General features: G+C 58.6%; 1 protein-coding gene across 1 annotated transcript; it reads left to right on the top strand.

The window, feature by feature from the left end:
* The first annotated feature begins 996 nt into the window (after positions 1-996).
* IQCA1L (IQ motif containing with AAA domain 1 like) lies at positions 997-19,222 on the top strand. Its single transcript, XM_056857195.1, has 19 exons — positions 997-1,007; positions 1,270-1,597; positions 1,911-2,030; positions 2,155-2,343; positions 4,250-4,321; positions 4,971-5,176; positions 5,274-5,358; positions 5,430-5,549; positions 6,208-6,283; positions 6,593-6,699; positions 6,813-6,914; positions 7,092-7,138; positions 8,453-8,535; positions 9,527-9,634; positions 9,783-9,982; positions 15,951-16,037; positions 16,450-16,627; positions 17,456-17,694; positions 19,118-19,222. Exons 1-19 carry the CDS (start codon positions 997-999, stop codon positions 19,220-19,222), a joined length of 2,463 nt encoding a protein of 820 aa, XP_056713173.1.
* Positions 19,223-19,342: the final 120 nt, after the last annotated feature.

The raw sequence follows: 19,342 nt of genomic DNA, 5'->3' as shown, positions 1-19,342 counted from the left end.
GCTTACAAGTCCCTTCCTTCCTCCCTGACATGAAGAGCAGCCAACACTCCAGGGGGTCTCTCTGGAGTGGCTTTGGCCAGGGCCCAGGAGGGACTCTTGGGAGGGGGCACTGTTCCCGCTTTTCCCCTAGCTGGTTCGGCCCCAGCCAAACCCCCTGCTTCTAAGCATGGCTGGGGGGGGGGGCTCCAGGTAGGCCAGTCAAAGGGGGGCGCTTCCCTGCTTGGGGGGGGAAGCTGGGCCTGAGAGTGTCCGTCTTCCAGCAGCAGGGGCCTGTGGCTGGCTTCGCTTCCCCGCAGGGTGGGCGGGAGAGTTCCTGGGGATGGGGAAGGAGGCCCCACCCCGGCTCCAGATACCAGGAGGAGCACCTGGGCGGCGCTGGCTTCCCCAGGAGGATGCTGGGCCCTGGCCGAAGGCTGCTGGCAGGGGAGCCTCCTTGGGGGGGGGCTGCTCTTCCATGCTCGGCTCTCCTGTGGCCCGGGTCGCTGGCTGGGGGAAGGTGGCCCGGCTCTACCCGAAAGGCCCCCCCCCCCCGACGGGGCGCACGCCAGCTAGACCCGATCAAAGCTGCCACTGCCCCTACTGGGCAGCTCAGCTTCAACCAGTCGCTCTCGCTAGAAGCCTGGGGGCTTCTGCCGGTCCCCAGGGCTTGGCTCCACCCCCAGCCTTCCTCGACGGTGACACCGCGGCACCCGGCCGCTGTCGCTCTCCCACCTGCTCCCGAACCAGGGGGGGCGGGAGAGGAAGCTGCCCGAGGGGCGGGCCGCAGCCCTCCAGGCCCAGTCATGGAGCGCGGCTGAGCCGCCCTGGGTCTGGCCGGGCTCTCCTACTCCTGGGCGAGAGGCAGACGGGACGACCCCCACCCCCACCCCCCAGCGCCGCGTTCTCTGGTCTCTGTGGGAATTGCCGGGGACAATGGAGGGCGGGGCCCAGGCTGCCCCCGCCAGGGACCTTCGCGCCTGCCGCACCCGCTTGGGGGAAGCGAGCGGCGGCGGCATCATGGCCAGCAGGTGGGCGAAAGGGGTCGCCTCCGGATGCCCCTGGCCCAAGCAGAGTTGGCCCCCACCCTGGGCCGGGCCAGCCCCCCGCCTTGACTAAGGCGCACGTGGGCACGCAACGCCTCCCCTGCCAGCGGGCCGGGCTCTGCCCCAGGTGGCGGCAGGCTGCTCCTCTTCCGGCCCGGCCCGAGAGGGGGCGGGGGGCGCGCCCTCTCTCTCTCTCTCTCGCCTCCTTCGCCCCTGACCTGGGCCGCCTCTTTCTTGGCCCCCGCAGCACCTACGAGCAGCTGTGGCGGGAGTCGCGGGGGGCGCTGGCGGAGCTGCTGGCGCAGGAGCTGCCGGCCGAGCCGCGCAAGGCGGAGCGCAACGCGGCGCTCTTCTGGCACACGCTGGCCACCCTCTTCGTGCGCTACCTGCAGACGGCGCGCCGCCTCGAGGCCTGCTACGACCAGGGCGTCCAGCCCCAGAAGCGCCCCGTGCTGCGCCGCCTGCTCGACGGCGTGCTGGGCCGCCTGCTGGAGCTCAAGCACGAGCTGGTGGCGCTCCAGCTCTCCGAGTACCACTACATGGACCACGTCCTGCACGAGCTGCGCCTCGGCCCGGTCGGTGCCCCCCACCCCCCACCCCCCACCACCACCGCCGGCCGGCACAGCGGGCCTCGGGAGCCCGGGGAGCCCTTCCCCCGAGGAGGGGGCGGCTCCTGCCATCGCCTCCCCGCGGCTGGACCCCCTCCCCAAAGCAGGCCTCTCGCGAACCGGATCGGGGGCGGGAAATCCCTGCAGCTGCGGGGCGGGAGCTCAGCGGGGGGGCCGGGCGGGCCTCGCTGCCCTCCGAAGCTGCCGACGACGGGGCCCAGGCGGCAGCGCGGGCGTGGTGGGCAAGGGGGTCTGAGCGGGCGCTCCCTCCCCTCCCCAGGCCGACTTGGAGGTGCCCATCCCCCGCTACTTCCTGCACGAGCGGGCCAAAGCGCTGCAGGAGCGCCGGGAGGTGCTGGCCGAGATCCTGGCGCGGGTGGCGCCCAGCAAGACGGCCGCGGTGAGTGGCCGCGCCGGGGGGCCGGGGGGCCGGGGGCGGCCTCGCCTGCTTCGGCGCTCCTCGGGGGCCGAGTCGGGGGGCCGCTGCAGGCCCGGCGCTGACCGGGCTGCCCTGCGGCTGACAGGCGCTGCGGCCGTCGATGCCGCGCGAGGAGGCGGTGCGCCTGATCCAGATGGCCGAGCGGATGCGGCAGGGGCGCCTGCGGGCTCGCTTCATGCGCGAGATCCGGCGGGACGAGGAGCGCGAGCGGAAGGCGCGCGAGGGCGGCTCGCGGGAGCCCAACCGGGCCCAGGCCGCCGTCTGCATCCAGAAGGTGAGGGCGGGGCCCGGCGGGGCGGGGCGGGCGCGGCTCTCCCCTCCCCCCCCGGCGCGCCGCACCTGGGCCTGGCTCCCCGCCGCAGCCCGAGAGGGGGCGCCCTGGCTCCGCGGGAAAGGCGCCCGCCCGGGCCTGGCGCAGGACAGGATCCCAGCCGGGTCGGAAGCGCCGGGACCTCGGCGCAAGGGCCCCCGCAGCATGCGCTCAGGGTCCGGCCGCGCTCCGGCTGCAGCGGCGCGCCTGCTTGGCGGATAGGGGCATCCCTAGGCAGGGCGGGCAGGCCGCCAGAGCCGTCGCCGGCCACGGAGCAGCCTGGGGGCTCGGTCTCCCTTGAGGCTCAAGCAAAGACCACCCTCCACGCCCCTCCAGCCCCTGCTCCCCGGGAGAGCTCTGGGTCCAAACCACCACAAAAACAGCCCAGCTACCAATTGAGGGAGGAGACAAGACGGGGGGGGGGCGAGAGGGACCACCCTGGATCTGCACCTGATTGGAAAGGGGCGGCAGAAAGGTGCTTTCCCTTCCTTCCTTGACAAACCGCCTCTCTCGCTGGGACTCCAGGCGGATTACAGTGAGAACAGCACAACGCCTGCAACCAGTGCTGGCCCCCACCTGTGACATCCGCCCTCACCTGCCAGCCACGCCCCTCTGCCACTGGCCGCCTTTGCTCGGACTAGAAATGTTGTGACCTTACGGAAAGGTTTTTATATATATATATCTTACTTGTAATCCGCCTGGAGTCCCAGCGAGAGAGAAAAATCGACAGTGCATGACATTATTGTTGTTATTGCTGCTGCTGCTGCTATTTACAAAGATTAAAGGGAAACATGGCTGACACCAAAACTGAACGCAGGAACCTCAGAGGAGCCCTGCTGGATCTGGCCCGTGAGGGTCTGTCTGCTCCAGCACCCCGTCTCCCAGGGTGGCCAACCAGTCCCTCTGGGGGGCCAACAACCGGGCACAGAGGCCGAGGCCTCCCCCCGCCGCCGAGAAGAACCTCAGAGGAGCCCTGCTGGGCCAGGCCCCTGAGGGTCCATCCGGTCCAGCACCCTCTCTCACTCAGCGGCCAACTGGCTCCCCTGGAGGGCAAACCAAAACAGGCGGGGGGGGGGGCTTCCCAAATGCTGCCTCCTTTTTACTAATTTACCTGGGCCAGATGTTTAGACAGGAGGGGCAGTAGCTTCCTGGATCCCTTTCGGACCCCTTTTTTAATAACTGGGGAGGGGGCATTTGCTATTTTCCAGTCATTCGTCCAGAGGCCGATTTTCTGGGCAAGCGACTGTCCTGTTTGGCAGAGGGGTAGTCCCCTGTGTGTGGGGGTGGAGGGGGGCGCCTGGTCTCCTCCACCTGAGAGGGGTTCTTCAAGCGCCCTTCCACGCGCTCCACAGGGAAAACCGACGGCAGGATTCTTGTCTTCCTGCCTTCCGCGACCCTTCCCTTTCCTTGCCCCCACAAGGGCCTCCAAAGGCCCACCCGCCTCCCTCAGACGCCGGGGGGAGTGGGGAGAAGAGCTCTGTCCTGCTGCTGCTGGCTGGTTCTCCAGCAAAAGAGCCTCGACGGCGGTTCCCCTGTCTGAAATCGCGCAGAGTTCGGCTGGGGCGGAAGGAAGGCGGGGGCTTCCCCACCCACCGACCCACCCAAGGGGGAGAATGGGCACCGGGAACGCTGGGGACACGGGTCGGGGGGCGAAGTTCCTGCGGCTGAGGGCCCCGAGCGGCACCAAAGGCCCCTTTCCTGGCTGGCACGGGAGAGATCGGCGGGAAGGGGGGGCGAGGGCGGGCCCTTGCTCATCGCCGCCGGCCTCCAGGCCCGCCCGCCGGTCCTCCCGGGGGCCTTTTCTGGCCCGGAGCGCTCTGCGAAGCCCCACCAGCCCGGCCGACCCGCCTCTCTCCCTCCCACCCCCCAGGTGTGGAAAGGCTGCCTGCAGCGGCGGCTCACCCAGCAAGATCGGCTGCAGGAGATGGCCTTCATCGGCATGGTAAGAGGCGGACGCTGGGGCCGCTCCTCCGCGGGGGTGGGCTGCACCCGGGCGCCAGAGGGGCCGGGCTCGGGAGAGGCAGCCCCGACGGGGCGAGCGGGGCCGGCGGCCGGCAGGACACGTCCGCCCGCCGCAGCCGCCTCCCCCCCCCCGGCCTCGGCTCCGGGCGCCTCCGCGTCCCGGCAGAGCCGCGCCCGCCTTCTCCCCGCCCGCACGCCCAGCCGCCCGACGGAGCGCGGCCTCTGCTCCTGCCGGCCAGCCGGGGGCGGCCCCTTCGCCCCGCCCTCCCCCGGGGGCCTCGCCGCCGCCGCCGCCGCCTCCTCGTGGCCATTAGCGAGTGTTTAGTTCAGCGTTTTAAATAATTGCGTCCTCGGAATGATATTTAAAATCCATTTGGGGGCCAATGAGGCGGGAAAGTGGCTGCGGCGGGCGGGCGGGCGCTGCTGGGCAGGGAAGCGCCGCGCCGGCATCTTCCGAACTCATTACGGGCTCATTTCGCCGCCCGCCCTCCCTCCCGGCGCCGGTTCTCCTAATGGCCTGCCCCCCCCCCACGGCCTCGCGCGCACCCCCACCCGCAGCCCCCGGGGGCGGAGGGCCTCTGGCGGCCGCCCCCCCCCCGCCACGCCGCCCCTCTCGGCCTCCCCCGCAGGCCCTGGAGCCACAGCTGGCGGGCGCCTCCCCGGCCATCATTCGGGCGCAGCTGGGAGAAGAGTTCCGGCGGATGCGCCAGGCGGACTACGAGGCCGAGTACCAGGAGGCTGTGGACAGTATCCATGACACCGTCTACGAGGTGGAGGGACCGAGCATGCGCGAGGAGATGAAAGCCCAGCTTCGCCAGTGGTTCATCGAGTGCCGGTGAGCGGCCGCGGCGCCTGGCGCCCCCCACCGGCCGCGGGACCGGCGGGGAGAGGCCGCCCAGCCCCCCGGACAGCCCACCTTCTCTTTTCTCCAGGGACCTGACCGGACGCTTCCCTGACTTCCCGGAGGAGGCGATTGGGGGCTCCAGCATCCTCTTCGCCCAAAAGACCCCCGAGGAGGTATAGGACCCGGCGGACAGGTCAGGGGGGTGTCCCCAAACTGCCCCCCAGTAACCCTCTCCTCTTACCAGGTGAAGGCTGAGCTGGACCTGGCGGAGACCCAGGTGGAAAAGAAGAAGGGGAAGGAGAAACCCAAGGAGAAGGAGAAAGGAAAGGAGGAGGAGAAGAAGAAAGAGAAGGAGAAGAAATCGGTGAGAGCCCCCCCCTCCACTTCCTGTCCAGCCCAGGCCACTTCGGCGAGAGGGCAGGTGGCCCCCTGGGCCCACATCCGTATTAGCACCTGGCCAAGAACGCCGTTGCTTCCCTTTATCCACCAAGCAGAAAACTGCCGTCATTGAGGTCACATGAGCTCTTTTCTCCAGGGCAGGAGATGGCAACCAATAAGCCCGATTCAGATGAGAGGAGGGAAAGAGGAGAGAGCACCCCTCCCTCCCCCCTCCCTCTTGGCCCCCAGGAGAGAGTGGGAGTGGCTGGCGCAGCGTGACAAAGCTGAGGGCCCCTGGGCAGGCATCCGCCCTGCAAGGACACCCAGGGCCAGGAACCCTTTGGGTCAGGGTTTTAGGCCAGAGGCTCCTGCTTGAAACTAGGATGCATTTAATTCACTAAGACTGGCTGACATTAAAGGAAACTGAGAAGGCCATTAAAACAAAATGTCCTCTCCTGCCTCTCAGGCCCCTTGTGGGTGAGGGCGGCACGCTGGCAAAGGCTTTTGGCCATCATCTGTGCCGTGCCTGGAGGAGACCCTCCCTGGTGCGGTGATGGAGAGCCCCGGGGAGCGAGGGGGCAGGTTCTTGAGAGGAGGTGGGCCTGGCCTCCAAGTGAATGCGCAGGGTTGGAGCTTCTTCACAGGAGGAAGATGAAGGACTGAAGCTCTCCCCCTCCAAGTTTTTGGCAGCCATCGACCAAGGCTTCAAGGAGTACACAGGTGAGGGGCAGAAGGTGCTGAGCAGGCCTGCCTTTCGCCTGCTGGGGGGCTGCCAGGAGCACCGTGCCACAAGGATGGCCCCGGGGCTCTGGCCAGACCAGATGCCGGGCAGAGAAGCCATGCCAAGTATGCTGCGGGCACAGGGCCAGAGGTGACATCCCACGGGAGCCCACACCACGTCCAGTCTTGGGATCTGGCTGGCATGCCCTCGCCACCCACACAGCCTGTTTCTTTGGCCCTGCTGGAGGACATCCAGCCAGGGGGGTGATATTGGAAATGACACCAGACCACCCCCCGCCCCTTGCCCAGCTTTGTGGAGCAACCAAGACGAGGTGATCAACTTTGAACAGCGCTACGAAGCAGAGCTCATCAAGGCCGAGAAGCAGAAAGAAGTGGCGGCAGAGATACGGCTGCAGGTGGGGGGATGGCAAGTGGGGGGGGCAGGTGCTTTTCTGGGGGAGGGCCTGGAGAGGCCTGAGGGGACAGCACTACTGGAATGCTTTGTGTGTGTGTGTCCCCCCCCCCCCAGGTGGATGAGTTGATGCGCCAGGAACTGCGGCATCTGAGATTGGCTGTGGACCAGGAAGACAGCAAAGCCGGGAAGCCCCCCAAGGCCAAAACGAGTGCCAAGGTGAGGGGAACTCGTGGGGCCAGGGACTGCAACAGCCCCAGTTGAGTCCCGAGAGCAAGTGGCCTGTCTCGAAGGCCGCCTCCAGAGAACCCGAGCCTGGCGGGGGGGGGGGATCCTTCCCTCCTGCCCTCGCTCGGAAGGTTGCAAAAAAGATTTTCTTTGGTTTGCTTGGAGCAGAAAAAAGGGAAGAAAGGCAGCAAGGAGAAAGATCTGACACCTGACAGGTACTCTTCCCCCTCCCAAAAAAAATCCCTCCTGCCTACCCTGAACGATGACTGTTGTTACCCTGCTGAGCTGGGAGCAGGCACCTCTGTAGGGTGGTGCTGTGGAGGCAGGACCGTCGCTTGGGACGAGTCATATTTGTTTCAAACAGTGTTTGAGTTCAGGCACACCTTAAAGACCAACAACATTTGCCAGTATAGAAGCATTCAGGAGTCAGATTTTTGGGGGCGTCAGAGGGCAGAGCCCGTGTCGGTCTGCAGTAGAGCGTATCTGAAGAAGTGAGCTGTGGCTCACGAAAGCTCATACCCTACCAGAAAATATTTTTGTTAGTCTTTAAGGTGCTACTGGACTCTTGCCCTTTTCTACTACTGCAGTAGAGCAGTTAGATTTGGGTCCAGCAGCATTTGAGACCAGTAAGTGTTTCGGGGTCTGGGGTCTGGAGAGTCGGAGCTCCCTTTGTCAGGCACGAAGCTCTGATCCAGCTGATGAGAATCTGCACGGTACTTCTGCATCCTTTGCCAGCATTCTTCCCCACTGCCCCCTCCCACCTTCTCCGGTCCCACCACGTCTGTGGAAGGGAGCTGACTTCAACTCCCAAGAACTCAGACCCTGAAAACCTTGTGGGCCTCTCAGGGGCTCCTGGACTCGAATGGAAACAATTCCTGGTGTGCCCTTTGACTGGCACTCGTTTATACGCTGGGGATTTTGGTTGGTCCGGAAGGCTCTCCTGGGCTCAGTGTTGCTTCTCTTGCTATGGGCCGGGGAAGGGAGGCAGCCTGGCGTAGCTGGATCTTGTCAGGTCTTGAAAGCCGGCAGGGTCAGCCCTGGGATGGGTGGATCACGAAGGAAGGCTGTGCAGAGGAAGGCCAGGGCAAAACAACCGCTGCTTCTCCCTTTGCACTCCTGGCGCCATCATGTCAGCTGCGACTCGGTGGCACTTTACACACATGCACACACTGTGGACTCACTTGGCCACCTGCCTGAAACACACTTCCTGTTAGGTGACTGCCTGCAGTTTTTGCTGGGGTGGCAGAGGGGGCTCTTTGGCTATGGGAGGCCACAGTGTCACACACACACAAACACCGTAGTGTAGGGTAGTTATCCGGCTGAGGGCCCCAGTGCCAGCCTGTCCCTGCTGGGTGGCCTTTGGCGGCATTCCCAGGCCGGAGTAGGGGTCCCCCCCACCCTCCTGCCCCACCCTTTCTTGCTGCTGAACCTTCCCCTTCCTGGGTAAGCAGTGACCATTGGGGGTATTTCGGGGGTCGGGTCCTGCTCTAGGGTGACTCCGCTCTCCCTGCCCTCCCTGCCCCCCCCAGGACCATCGACTCTCTCTACGAAGAGCTGGTGCTGCAGGGCATCATTATCAAGCCCCCCAAAGTGCAGTTGTCTGACTACTCCGGTGAGTGACCCCCCCCCAGCCATTGAGGGCACTCGGGGGGGGGGTTGTAGCCTGGAACCATGGCGGCTGTGCCAGGGGCTGCATAGACAGCAGAGCAGCCCCAGCCCTTGCAGGCAACTCATGTCAAAGGGAGCCCCCTGCAGAGCAGGCCAGGAAGAACGGCATGGCGTGTGGGACCGACCAGAGCCCCTCCCGGCCACGTCTTGCCTCTGGGGGCAGCCAGTCCAGTGCCTCGGGAGGGGTTGGCTGAAGGAAGGTGGCCGTTGCATGTTCCTTCCTCCTGGCAACTGCCAAGTTGTGCTGCTGCCTCTGGGTTTGGGGAGCTCCTCTCTGGCTGCCGTGGCTTGTGGCCTTTGGCCAACCTTTCCTCCATAACTTTGTTCTGCCACTGTGGAAAGCCATGTAAGCTAGTAGATGTCAGACGGGTTGGACTAGATGACCCTGGAGGTCCCTTCTAACTCTATGATTCTATGAAGCCCACCCACTAATTATACCTGGTTTGAACATGTCGTTTTTTTCCTCTGTCCTGAGTGTATTGTTTGTGGGACCAGCCTGCGTGGCGTGGAGGTCAGAGGGTTGGGCTGGCGTCTGGGAGACCTGGGCGCAGATCTCCCCTCTGCCTCGGAAGCTTGCTGGGAGCCTTTGGGCCCAGCACCCACGCCCCACACAGCAGGGATGTTGTGAGGATAAAATGGAGACTGTTGAGGACCACTGAAGTTGCGGTGAAGTGGGGCTATAAATGACGTGAACAAAGAAACCCTGGCCCATGAGCCGCTGTCTGTCTACACAGTCCCGTTGCTCGCCAAAGTGAGTTGTCGAGTGACAGTGCTGGAGAGGACCACGGAGAGGGTCCGGTCGAATATCGTGGCCGGGGGCCTTACCGCTTGCAGCCTGCCCAGTCCTCCTGCCAGGGATGTAGGACTTGTGGCTTGAGCCACTGATGTGGCAGATAGGTAAACCCCCTCCCCCTCTCGTGGCTCCTTTCCCCCAGGAGACTTCTGCTACTTGGGCACCACCTTACGCCAAGCAGAAATTGAACCAACCCCTTCTACGCTAGACGTGCGTCAGAACATCGCTTTGTATGCCATCTTGCCTCTTGGTAAGACCCCCCACTGGCATCGGCGCCCGACCCCACCCTACCCTCACCCTCCCTGGTGTTACTCGGGGCCCTTTCTCCGAAGCACTGACTTCTTTCCTGCTGAGGACCCATTCTGCTCTCTCTTGTTTCCTCCCCTCCCCCCCTGCAGGCTCTCCAACTGTGCATGAGTTGGCACCCCTGGTGAGGTCCATCCTTCTGGTGGGCCCAGCGGGCACGGGGAAAAAGATGTTGGTCCACGCCGTGTGCACGGAGACGGGTGCCAATCTCTTTGACCTCTCTCCAGACAACCTGGCAGGGAAATATCCAGGCAAGAGTGGCCTCCAGATGTTGATCCACCTGGTCTTCAAGGTGTGGGCCTATCCAGGAGGGAGGCACAGGTGGCTGGTCAGGAATGGGTGGGGAGTGGGATCAGGTGAGGGGGGGCCCCGGGGTGAAACCCAGGCCCACCATGGCCTTTGGCAACGAAGGGGGGACATGTAGACCATGGAAATCAGCTCTGGGTCTGAGGTCAGCTCAAGAGATGCTGAACAATCAGCATTGTTGGTTCTTGTAAGTTATCCATTTTGGAATGTGCATAGTTGCGTATTCCTAATATTTAGCAGAGTGCCTTAAGCTTAGCAAACAGCGGGAGCTGACTCATGCGTGCGTGTATGAAAATAAAGAGAGAGCAGTTGTTTGCTCTATTCAAACTAAATACATTTATTGTGGAAATACTCTTTGGATAGGAAAGGACATACAGGGTCCCCTATCCTAATCTATCTAGCTAATTCCTTAGATATAGAAGTTACCTGCCTTCCACTCCATCTTTGGAGTGGGAAGGCCTGAGCTCACGAAGAGCCCAGCTCTATGCGACTTGCATCGAAGAAGGGTGAAAGGGAAGAGAGAGAAGAGGATATTGTCCCTGACAATATAGCTCTAAACATCAAAGGGCAGGAAATGAGGGGAGAGGTTCAACTGCTAACAACCTCCCATCTATCTATCTGACTATCTGGTCAGTTCCCCCCCCCCTTTGAGTGTGGAGGCAAGTGACACCGTTAGGGAGAGCCCGGTTTCCAACACCCCCTCTCGGTGTAACTTGACTCACTCTATCAAGTTGGTTCGAATTCTTCCGCCGTTCTTGCGAGGTAGGAGAATCTCAGCGGTGGCACACCTCTGTTTGTGTGTTCAGATCTCCTCATCGCAGGCTCTGTGGTCTCCTCCTGTTCATCAGGCACTTCTGGTTCAGCATCCCCCTCTGGATGGAAATCTGTGCCCTCTTCCTCTTCTGGGTTCCCCACAGGCTCCTCAGCTTCTTCCTCTCTGGGGCAGATGTCACCAGGGTATTTGAGTTAGCTATTTACTTCAGCCTTATCCCCCTCTGAAGCTGGCGGGGCTTGGCTCTCATCAAAGTAAACTGCTCTACTAACAGAAATTCTTTTAGTGGTTGGGTCTATTATTCTGTAACCCTTGCTTTTAGCTGAATAGCCAACAAAAATTCCCTCGTGCAGTGTCATCTAGTTTACTGTGTTTCTCGTTTGGAACATGGGCATAGGCCTTGCTGCCAAAACATGCAGATGCTGCACACTTGGCTTATGTCCATGCCATAGTTCATAAGGAGTTCTCCCTGTTGCCTTTGTGGGCAATCTATTTCTGGTGTATGCTGCTGCCATGACAGCCTCTCCCCAGTAGCTGTGTGGAAGATGTGCGTCTTTAAGCATGCACCTTACCATTTCAACTAGCGTCCGGTTGCATCTCTCTGCTACACCGTTCTGAGATGGATTATACGGCACTGTCGTTTGATGCTGAATGCCTTCGTCCTTCAGGAACTGTTGCATTGTCTTAGAGATGTACTCCCCACCTGAATCCGACCGAAGAACCTGTATCTTCCGTCCATACTTGTTCTGCACAATGGCTGCATACTCTCTCAGCTTGTCAAAGACCTGAGATTTCTCAGAAAGCAAATACACAACAATATAACGTGAATAGTCATCAATCAGGGTAAGGAAATATTTGAAATTACCCAGTGTTGGTGGCAGAGCGCCACATAAGTCACTATGAATGAGCTGAAGTGGAGCTGTCGTCTTCCTTTCACTATTCTTTGGAAAAGGTCTGTTCACTGCTTTGGACCTGATGCAACAAACACAGTTAGTTTCAGAATCACAGTCTAAAAACAAAATCTTGGGTTAGGTTTCCCCTTGCCATCTCCTTAAGCGCTTGAAGATTGGCATGACTGAGGCGCCGATGCCATAGTGTTGAGCACTCTGTTTTTCCACAGCATTTTCCCAAATTAACTTCATCTTGGGGAATATCATTACACACTTCATGCAATTCATCCTCTTGGCTTTTGTATGAAAATGCATCTTGTTCCTCTTGAACAATCGGTAACCCATTGCGTTGTTCAGTAATCATACAAGGTTTCCCATTCAATGAAATTGTACATCTAGTTCCCTTGGAATGAGATTCATAACCTTCTTCAGCAAGCTTACTCCAAGAAACTACATTATGTGAAAAATCAGGTATATATGACATTTTTCAATGGAAATTCACACATCTCACCATCTTGCAGCTGACAAATCAAAAAACCATAACCTCTTTGCCTTGCAATGACCCTTGCTCCATTTCCCGTAATGACCTCTCGTGGGAAAACATATTCTAATGTGGTAAAAGAAATCTCTTCGGTTAGAGATGTGCACAGTTGAACCAGAATCAAGGATAAAACATGAGCTTTCAGAGGGTCCTCCCCCAATTGAGTAGTTGAAATGTCTGGGCTTCTCATCATATTTTCGTTCATAAAAATCCTTATCCTTGCGGTGGCCATCTGGCCCTGAATCACGCTTGTTAGGACATTCTGACACCTTGTGGCCTTTTTCGGAACAGCCAAAACAAACAACTGTTGAATTTCTGATCCCATCTGGGGGGAGGGGCTCCTTGCTCACGCGTCAAAACGACTCCTTTCAAATTGACCATTTCCCGCTCTGCTCAGCCCCTCCCTTCGTCCCTCGTGACTCGTCTTTGTTCCAAAATTTGGAGAAGGGGGCCTTTGTGCAACATGGCGGTCCCTCACTGTCAGTTTGTAAGCAACTTCTTCTGACAAAGGCTGGTCATTCCACATCCCCTTTCTCACAATTTCCATAGTAACTTCATGACATGCTTCTTTAAAAGTTAAATCAGGCTTACGTTCTAGTTGCCCAACAAGTGGAATGCACCATTCCGGCAAGCTTATAAACAAGGTACATAACTTCTCTGTTTCAGTAACCGGCATTCCTGCCATCTCAGTTTGTGCAAGCAACTCTTTAGGTTGGTAAATATGCTCTCTAATATTCTGTCCATCTCTGTACTTTAAAAGAGTCCAATTTTCTTCTCAAGACTAAGAAGTAGGGCCAACCCCTCTTGGTAAACATCCCATCAATGATTTTCATCATTTCTTTAGCTGTCTGTGTATCACGCAATTCACAAAGAACAGAGTCAGTTACATTAGTCAGGATAAGGTCCTGTGCTTTTCCATCCCCCCCAGAGCCAATCGTTGCTGGGCGGGGTTGGAGGATTTTCTTGAAGGTATTTTGTTAAACCTTCCGACTTCATCGCCACTTCTATTCTCTTTTTCCAAGCATTATAATTATCTTTCAAAAGCTCAATTCCATCGGTCTTTCGTTGAGACGGCTGGAACACGAATCTGTAACCCTTCGAGGTCAGGAAAATCTCTCAGCAGCAAATCTCTTTCGGAAATGTGCTAATGAGGGTGTGGTATGTTAATATGGAACCATTGTATCCTGATCTGTTAATGTGTGAAATCGCATGGCTAATCCATGCGGATTAGCTTTGGATTTCACACATTAACAGATCACTTCAGGATACAGTGGTTCCATATTAACATACCACACCCTCATTAGCACATTATCTTGATACTTACAGGACAATGATTAGCACATTACCTTTGATACTTTTTGCAGGACAATGACTCAGCTCAAACCCAACCCCCTTCTGACTATATATTACTCTTCCTACACACTTGATACTAAGAGACACTGTCCTTCAGTGTTACTCCTCTGAAGATGCCAGCCACACCTGCTGGCGAAACATCAGGAAAGAAAATACCAAGACCACGGTCACACAGCCCAGATAACCTACAAGAACCAATGAACTCTGACCGTGAAAGCCTTCGACAATAATCAGCGTTGTTGTTGTTGTTGTTGTTGTTGTTTTTGAGGGAGATGTCTAGGGAAAGCTGCTGAATGACATGTGTCAGCTTGTGAGCAATTCATTGGGCCTGGTCCTAAGGGGTCATTACTTACCCCAGGAGCAAACCTCAACAGTTAGTGGCTTTCTCTTTTTACGACATTGTCCCTGGCGGGCTGGCATGAGATATTGGAACAGGCTTCTCGAAGGAGCCCACTTTAATACAAGGTTTCCAAGTGGTCTCCAGCATAGACCTTAGGACAGTTACAACAGTTAAATAGTCGATGCCCTCAGAACACAGAACAAAAACTAGGCCCAACCCACGTGCTCAGATGTACCAACAGCATCAGCCACTGGTGGCGGCGGGTCATACAATCTTCACAACATCCCCAGTGGGAAATTTATGACAATGTATTGTTTTCTTCTTATAAGCACAAGAGTGCCCAGGTCCAAATGTACCCAGAAACAGCAGCATTTTCCCAGCAGGGTAATTTTTTTTACCTTGTCCCACATTAAGTACCAAGGTCCAGAGCTGCCTCTGCTCCACTCCACTGGTTTCCCTCTGCTCACTGAGTGATGTTTCTGTTTCTCTGCCACACTTCCATTTGTACTGCTCTGACGGGACTGTTGGTAGTTGTGCCGTTGGCCTGGAGTCCCAGAGGCTGTATAACTGAACGACAGAAACAAACAGAAATATTTCTCTGAGGGGCTCCTGGCTGGCTGCCCTTCTTCCAAACACGAACCAGGTTCATAAAGAGGGGAAGTCGCCCTTGTGAGAATTTCCCACAATGCCCTGGTGGTGCTGCCTTCAAGCACAACCTGAGGAGAAGTTCTCACCTTCGGCTGCAGGTAAGAGTACACTACCCTTCTGCCAAGGATGGGGTTGATACCGTGGCTCTTCTGGTGCGCTTGGATGCCATGAAGGAACTGGAAGGTCAGCAGCCCTGTTTTCAAACGTGCCGGTGTGGGCCTTGGGGGTGTTTTTGCTCTCCTACTTTACGTGACCCACAATCCAAGCTGGAACAGAAAAAGGGGGGATGGGTCAAGTGATGGCTGGCTTTCCTAGCCAGGCATGCTCAAGATCTGGTAGGATCTCTTGCATTCTCTCGCTCTCTCCCAGAGGGGAAGATGTTCTTTCCTGCCGCCCCAGAGGGCAAGGCGAGAGACCATGGACTTAAATTCCGGGAGGGCAGAATAAGCGCCACACAGGAAGAGCAGCCCCTCAGAAGAGCCAGGCTGAGCCTGGTGGTGTGTTGGGAGGGGGAGCCTCCATCTCACCAGGGATTTTCAGGTGGAAGGGTCTGGGCAGCACCTGCTGGGAAGGCTTTCAAGTTGGAGTCAGGCTGAAAGGTGGGCTGTAACTGTTTTAGTACAGTTAATAAACAAGAAGAGCCCCGTGGCGCAGAGTGTTAAGCTGCAGTACTGCAGTCCAAGCTCTGCTCACGACCTGAGCTTGATCCCAATGGAAGTTGGTTTCAGGTAGCCGGCTCAGGGTTGACTCAGCCTTCCATCCTTCCGAGGTTGATAAAATGAGGATCCAGCTTGCTGGGGGTAAAGAGGAGATGACTGGGGAAGGCACTGGCAAACCACCCCGTAAACACAGTCTGCCTAGTAAACGTCGGGATGTGACGTCACCCCATGGGTCAGGAATGACCCGGTGCTTGCACAGGGGACCTTTACCTTTAATAAACAAGACCCCTTCCCAGAACAGTTCCTTATATCAAAGCAAGACATGGTTGTCGTTGGTTGCTGCATTTTCGTATGTGGGGCATGCACATGGTATACTGTTGTACATACAGACTTCTGTTGTCAACTACATTTACATTTCATTGGGGGGTTCATTTCTAAACACCAGAAAATTGGTCTGGGCTCAGAGATGTGTACATAATTTAAGAGTCTCTGATTTAATGGTTGTGTGCCCCTCTTCCCTAGGTGGTAATAGATCCTCCCTCTACGCAGCTGCAATCTGCTGCGGGGGGGTATGGTGCCCACAAGTGGGTTCCCGGACTTCCACCCCAACAACACAGCAGGCCAGGCCCAGCGGCGGCCTCAGACTTTGGCCGTGCTTCACGGAACCAGCCTTGATTGCAGAGGTCGGCTGCTGGAGCACCTTTCTCTCTGTCTGTCTGTCTGTCTCTCTCCCCCCCCCCCCCCTGTGAAGGTAGCCCACGCCTTTCAGCCTTCTGTCCTCTGGGTAGGGAATGCTGAGAAGACTTTTTACAAGAAAGTTCCTAAAGAGGAGAAGGAGGTCAGTGTGGTGGTGGGGTGTGTGTGTGCTGCTGCTGCCACTGGGAGCTGGTGGCAGACAGGCCAAAGGTAGAGGGCAGTCTTAAAGAGGCAGGTGGCAGCCCCACAGGTCAAGCGTAGGATGAGAGTGGGAGCACTGAATTTGGAAGGGTTCCCAATGACAAAAAATGAGGTGGGGTGGGGTCCTGCTCCCCTGTAGGCATCAGCTCACCATAATGCCAGCAACCTTGGACAGAGGAAGTTGAGTGGCTGACCCCCCCCCCCAGCAGGGCCTGGAATCCCGACTGATCTCCAGACAAGCACGACCCACTCCCCTGGAGGAAATGGCCACATGGGCCTGAGATCAGCAGAAGGGAGGGGGAGGGCTGTTCAGTCCAGAGCTGCAGGGCCCCACTGACCACTGCCCCCCACAGCTGGACCCCAAGCGTCTGAAGAAGGACCTGCTGAAGGCCCTGAGTCTGCTGACGGCCGCAGACCGAGTGCTGCTGATGGGCGCCTCCAGCAGGCCCTACTTGGCGGACATCAAGGCTCTCTGCAAGGCCTACGAGCGGATCCTGCTCGTCCCCCGGCCGGACTACGCCTCCCGCTACGGTGAGGGGCAAGGGCACGGGCGAGCCCTCAGGGAGGGGGGGAGAGGCAGCCAACCGTTGGGCTCTCTGGCCTTCTGCTGCCTCTCCAGTGAGGGGGCCCTGCCGCTGACAACTCACCTGTCTGCCCTTTGAGCAGGGAATAAATCTGTCCCGGAAGAAGCCCCCAGTTCCAGGGGAGGGGCGCCAGGCTGGGCCTGAACTGAGCAGGCCTTGGGGAAGGGGCTTTGGTCCTTGGAACAGCCCTGGTGGGAGACCGGTGATTCCCCACCCCAACCCCATTGCCTGGCAGTAGCACCTCTGCTTTCAGCTGTGGGGGGGGGGGGAGGTTGTGCCTAAGGTAAGGAGCCTCAGCTCTCTCCAGGGCAGCCTCAGCTCTCTCCAGCAAAAGTATTCCCCAAATTTTCCCAGTCTTTCTATTGAAAAATAGAAATACACAACCTCCCCCAAATCTTCCCCAGGAGTTCCCATTTCTAGTCTGGTGTAAAGGACTTATTGGGGGGCTCTCTCTCTCTCTCTCTCTCTCTCTCTCTCTCTCTCTCTCTCTCTCTCTCTCTCTCTCTCTTCTCTCTTTCTTTCTTTCTTATATATATTCTCCTGGACTCCCCCTCCCCCACCCAACCCCCTGAAACTAGTCAGGATGCCACCAGCCAGTTCCGCCCCCCCCCTTAGTCCAGCATTGCCTTTCTGTCGTGTGCCTGGCAATGGGGCCACTCGATACGCAGCCAGGAGTGACAGGAAGGAGGGTGTGAGTCAGTGGCTGTCCAGACCTGGGGGGGGGGGCTGAGTCGGCAAGAGCCTCACCCCTCCTCTCCCCCCCCCCCGCCAACAGTGGCCTGGCAGCGGCTCATCCAGAAACAGGGTGGCGTGCTGACAGACTCCCTGGACCTCAGTGCTCTGGCCAAGGTGTCGGATGGCTACAGCCAGGGTCGGCTGGCGCGGGCGGTGCAGGCGGTGCTCAGTGAGAGGCGGCTCCTGCAGCTGCCCAAGAGGCCACTGGTTGCCAGCGAGTTCCTGCAGATGTTGGCCCGGGCGGAGCCCATCTACCCAGAGGAGGAGGCAATGCTCCAGGTGCCCACTCTGCCCTCTCCCTCACGCTCTGCTTGGGCCTGGGGGGGGGTGGAGCCGGGGGGAGGGCCCTTTCTTCCCAGGGCTGGTCTGGGGTACAGAATGCCCCTCCACAGGCGTGTGAGAACATCAGGAGAGCCCAGCTGGAGCTGGCAGGCAACAGAACACAAGGCCGGGGCCAGGCCTGAGCCCACAGCCGCCGCCCCCTATCCAAGACCAGCCCCCGAACCACTGTTATAACTCTGGGATGTAACACTGGTTAGTGTTGGTATTGGATTAGTACTAAGACTTTTTTAAAATCTCTTCACCATCTCCAGTATCAGAGGGGCAGGCCTGTTATATTAGGTGCTGTGGAGCATGGGCAGGATAAATGCTGCTGCAGTCGCCTTGCTTGTGGGCTTCCTAGTGGCCCCTGGTTGGCCACCATGTGAACAGACTGCTGGACCGGATGGGCCTGGGTCTGACCCAGCAGGACCTTTCTTATGTTCTTAGGTGCCTGTGCTGCATAGAGAGTTTAACAGAAATTTTAATTTCTTCTTTTACTTGAGAAGGGAGATAGTAACGTCTCTCCAGATCAGTTTCTGATCTTAATATTTTTACAACTCGCTTTTCTGATACAAATTGGAATACTTGATTTCCTGTTTTATTTCCATACTTGAAAAGAGTCTGTTTTGCACAAGCAGAGATTTGCAGAGCTATGGGGGGGGGGGGAGAGGCTTTAGGGGGTGACATGGGCCCCAACGCCCTCGTAAACAGCCCTTACGCCTGCCTTAGAGGCACCAATGCAGGCGCAGGGTCTACGCCGGTGCAGGGCCGCCACACAGCTGCACCGCTGTAGCACACCGGCACAGTGGTGGCACAGTATACCGCAGGTGTAAAAGGGGGGGTGTCATGCAGAAGCCCCCCCCCCATTCAACCCCCAGCCTCTGTAGTAAGGACGAGGCAGGAGCTGATGGGAAAGGCCATCCTCCTCCGCCTGAGACCCTGGAGAGCCGCTGCCGTTCTGGGCAGACAAGACTGGCCGTGATGGACCAGGGTGTGGGCTGGTTCAGGATGAAGCCACTTCATGGGCTTGGAGGCTTCTAAGATCCACAAAGAAAGACAAGGTCGCTGCGTGTCCTCAAACGGCCTTTGTGGTGCTTTAAACACCCACCAGCCCCCCTGGGGGAGGCCCCCCTCCCTTGCCCTGGCTGACCCCACCCTCCCTGGTCTGCTCCCTGCCTGGCTTCCCATCTAGCTGGCCATGTGGGTGGGGGGGCAGGGAGGGTCATCCCTTGAAGGCCCTGCTGGGCTTCCCCTGCATCGTCTCCTCCTCCTCCACCTCCACCCCACTTGGGCTCTGCCTGCTGCCTGGTCAGTGCGCCCGTGCCCTTCCATCCAGGTGCCCCCACTGGCCCAGGGCAGACCTCTGGCATTCTTTCCACAGGACTGGTACACCAAGACTCCCCTGGGCAAGAAGAAGCTGCTGGTCGAGGAGGAGAAACGGAAGGCCGCTGAGTCCAAAGGGAAAGACAAGAAGAAGAAGAAATAGGACTGAGGGAGGGAGGCAGGGCGGGGGCGTGAAATGCGGCCTGCTCTTGGCTGCAGCATAAATGGGGACCTGCCAATCATGCCTCTGTCTGTCTGTGTGAAAGAGAGAATGCGATGTGAG

Source organism: Euleptes europaea, chromosome 11 (assembly GCF_029931775.1).
Source record: "Euleptes europaea isolate rEulEur1 chromosome 11, rEulEur1.hap1, whole genome shotgun sequence".
Lineage (NCBI taxonomy): Eukaryota > Metazoa > Chordata > Lepidosauria > Squamata > Sphaerodactylidae > Euleptes > Euleptes europaea.
Note: the sequence above shows the minus strand (reverse complement) of the source record. Positions and strands in the feature narration are given on the sequence as shown.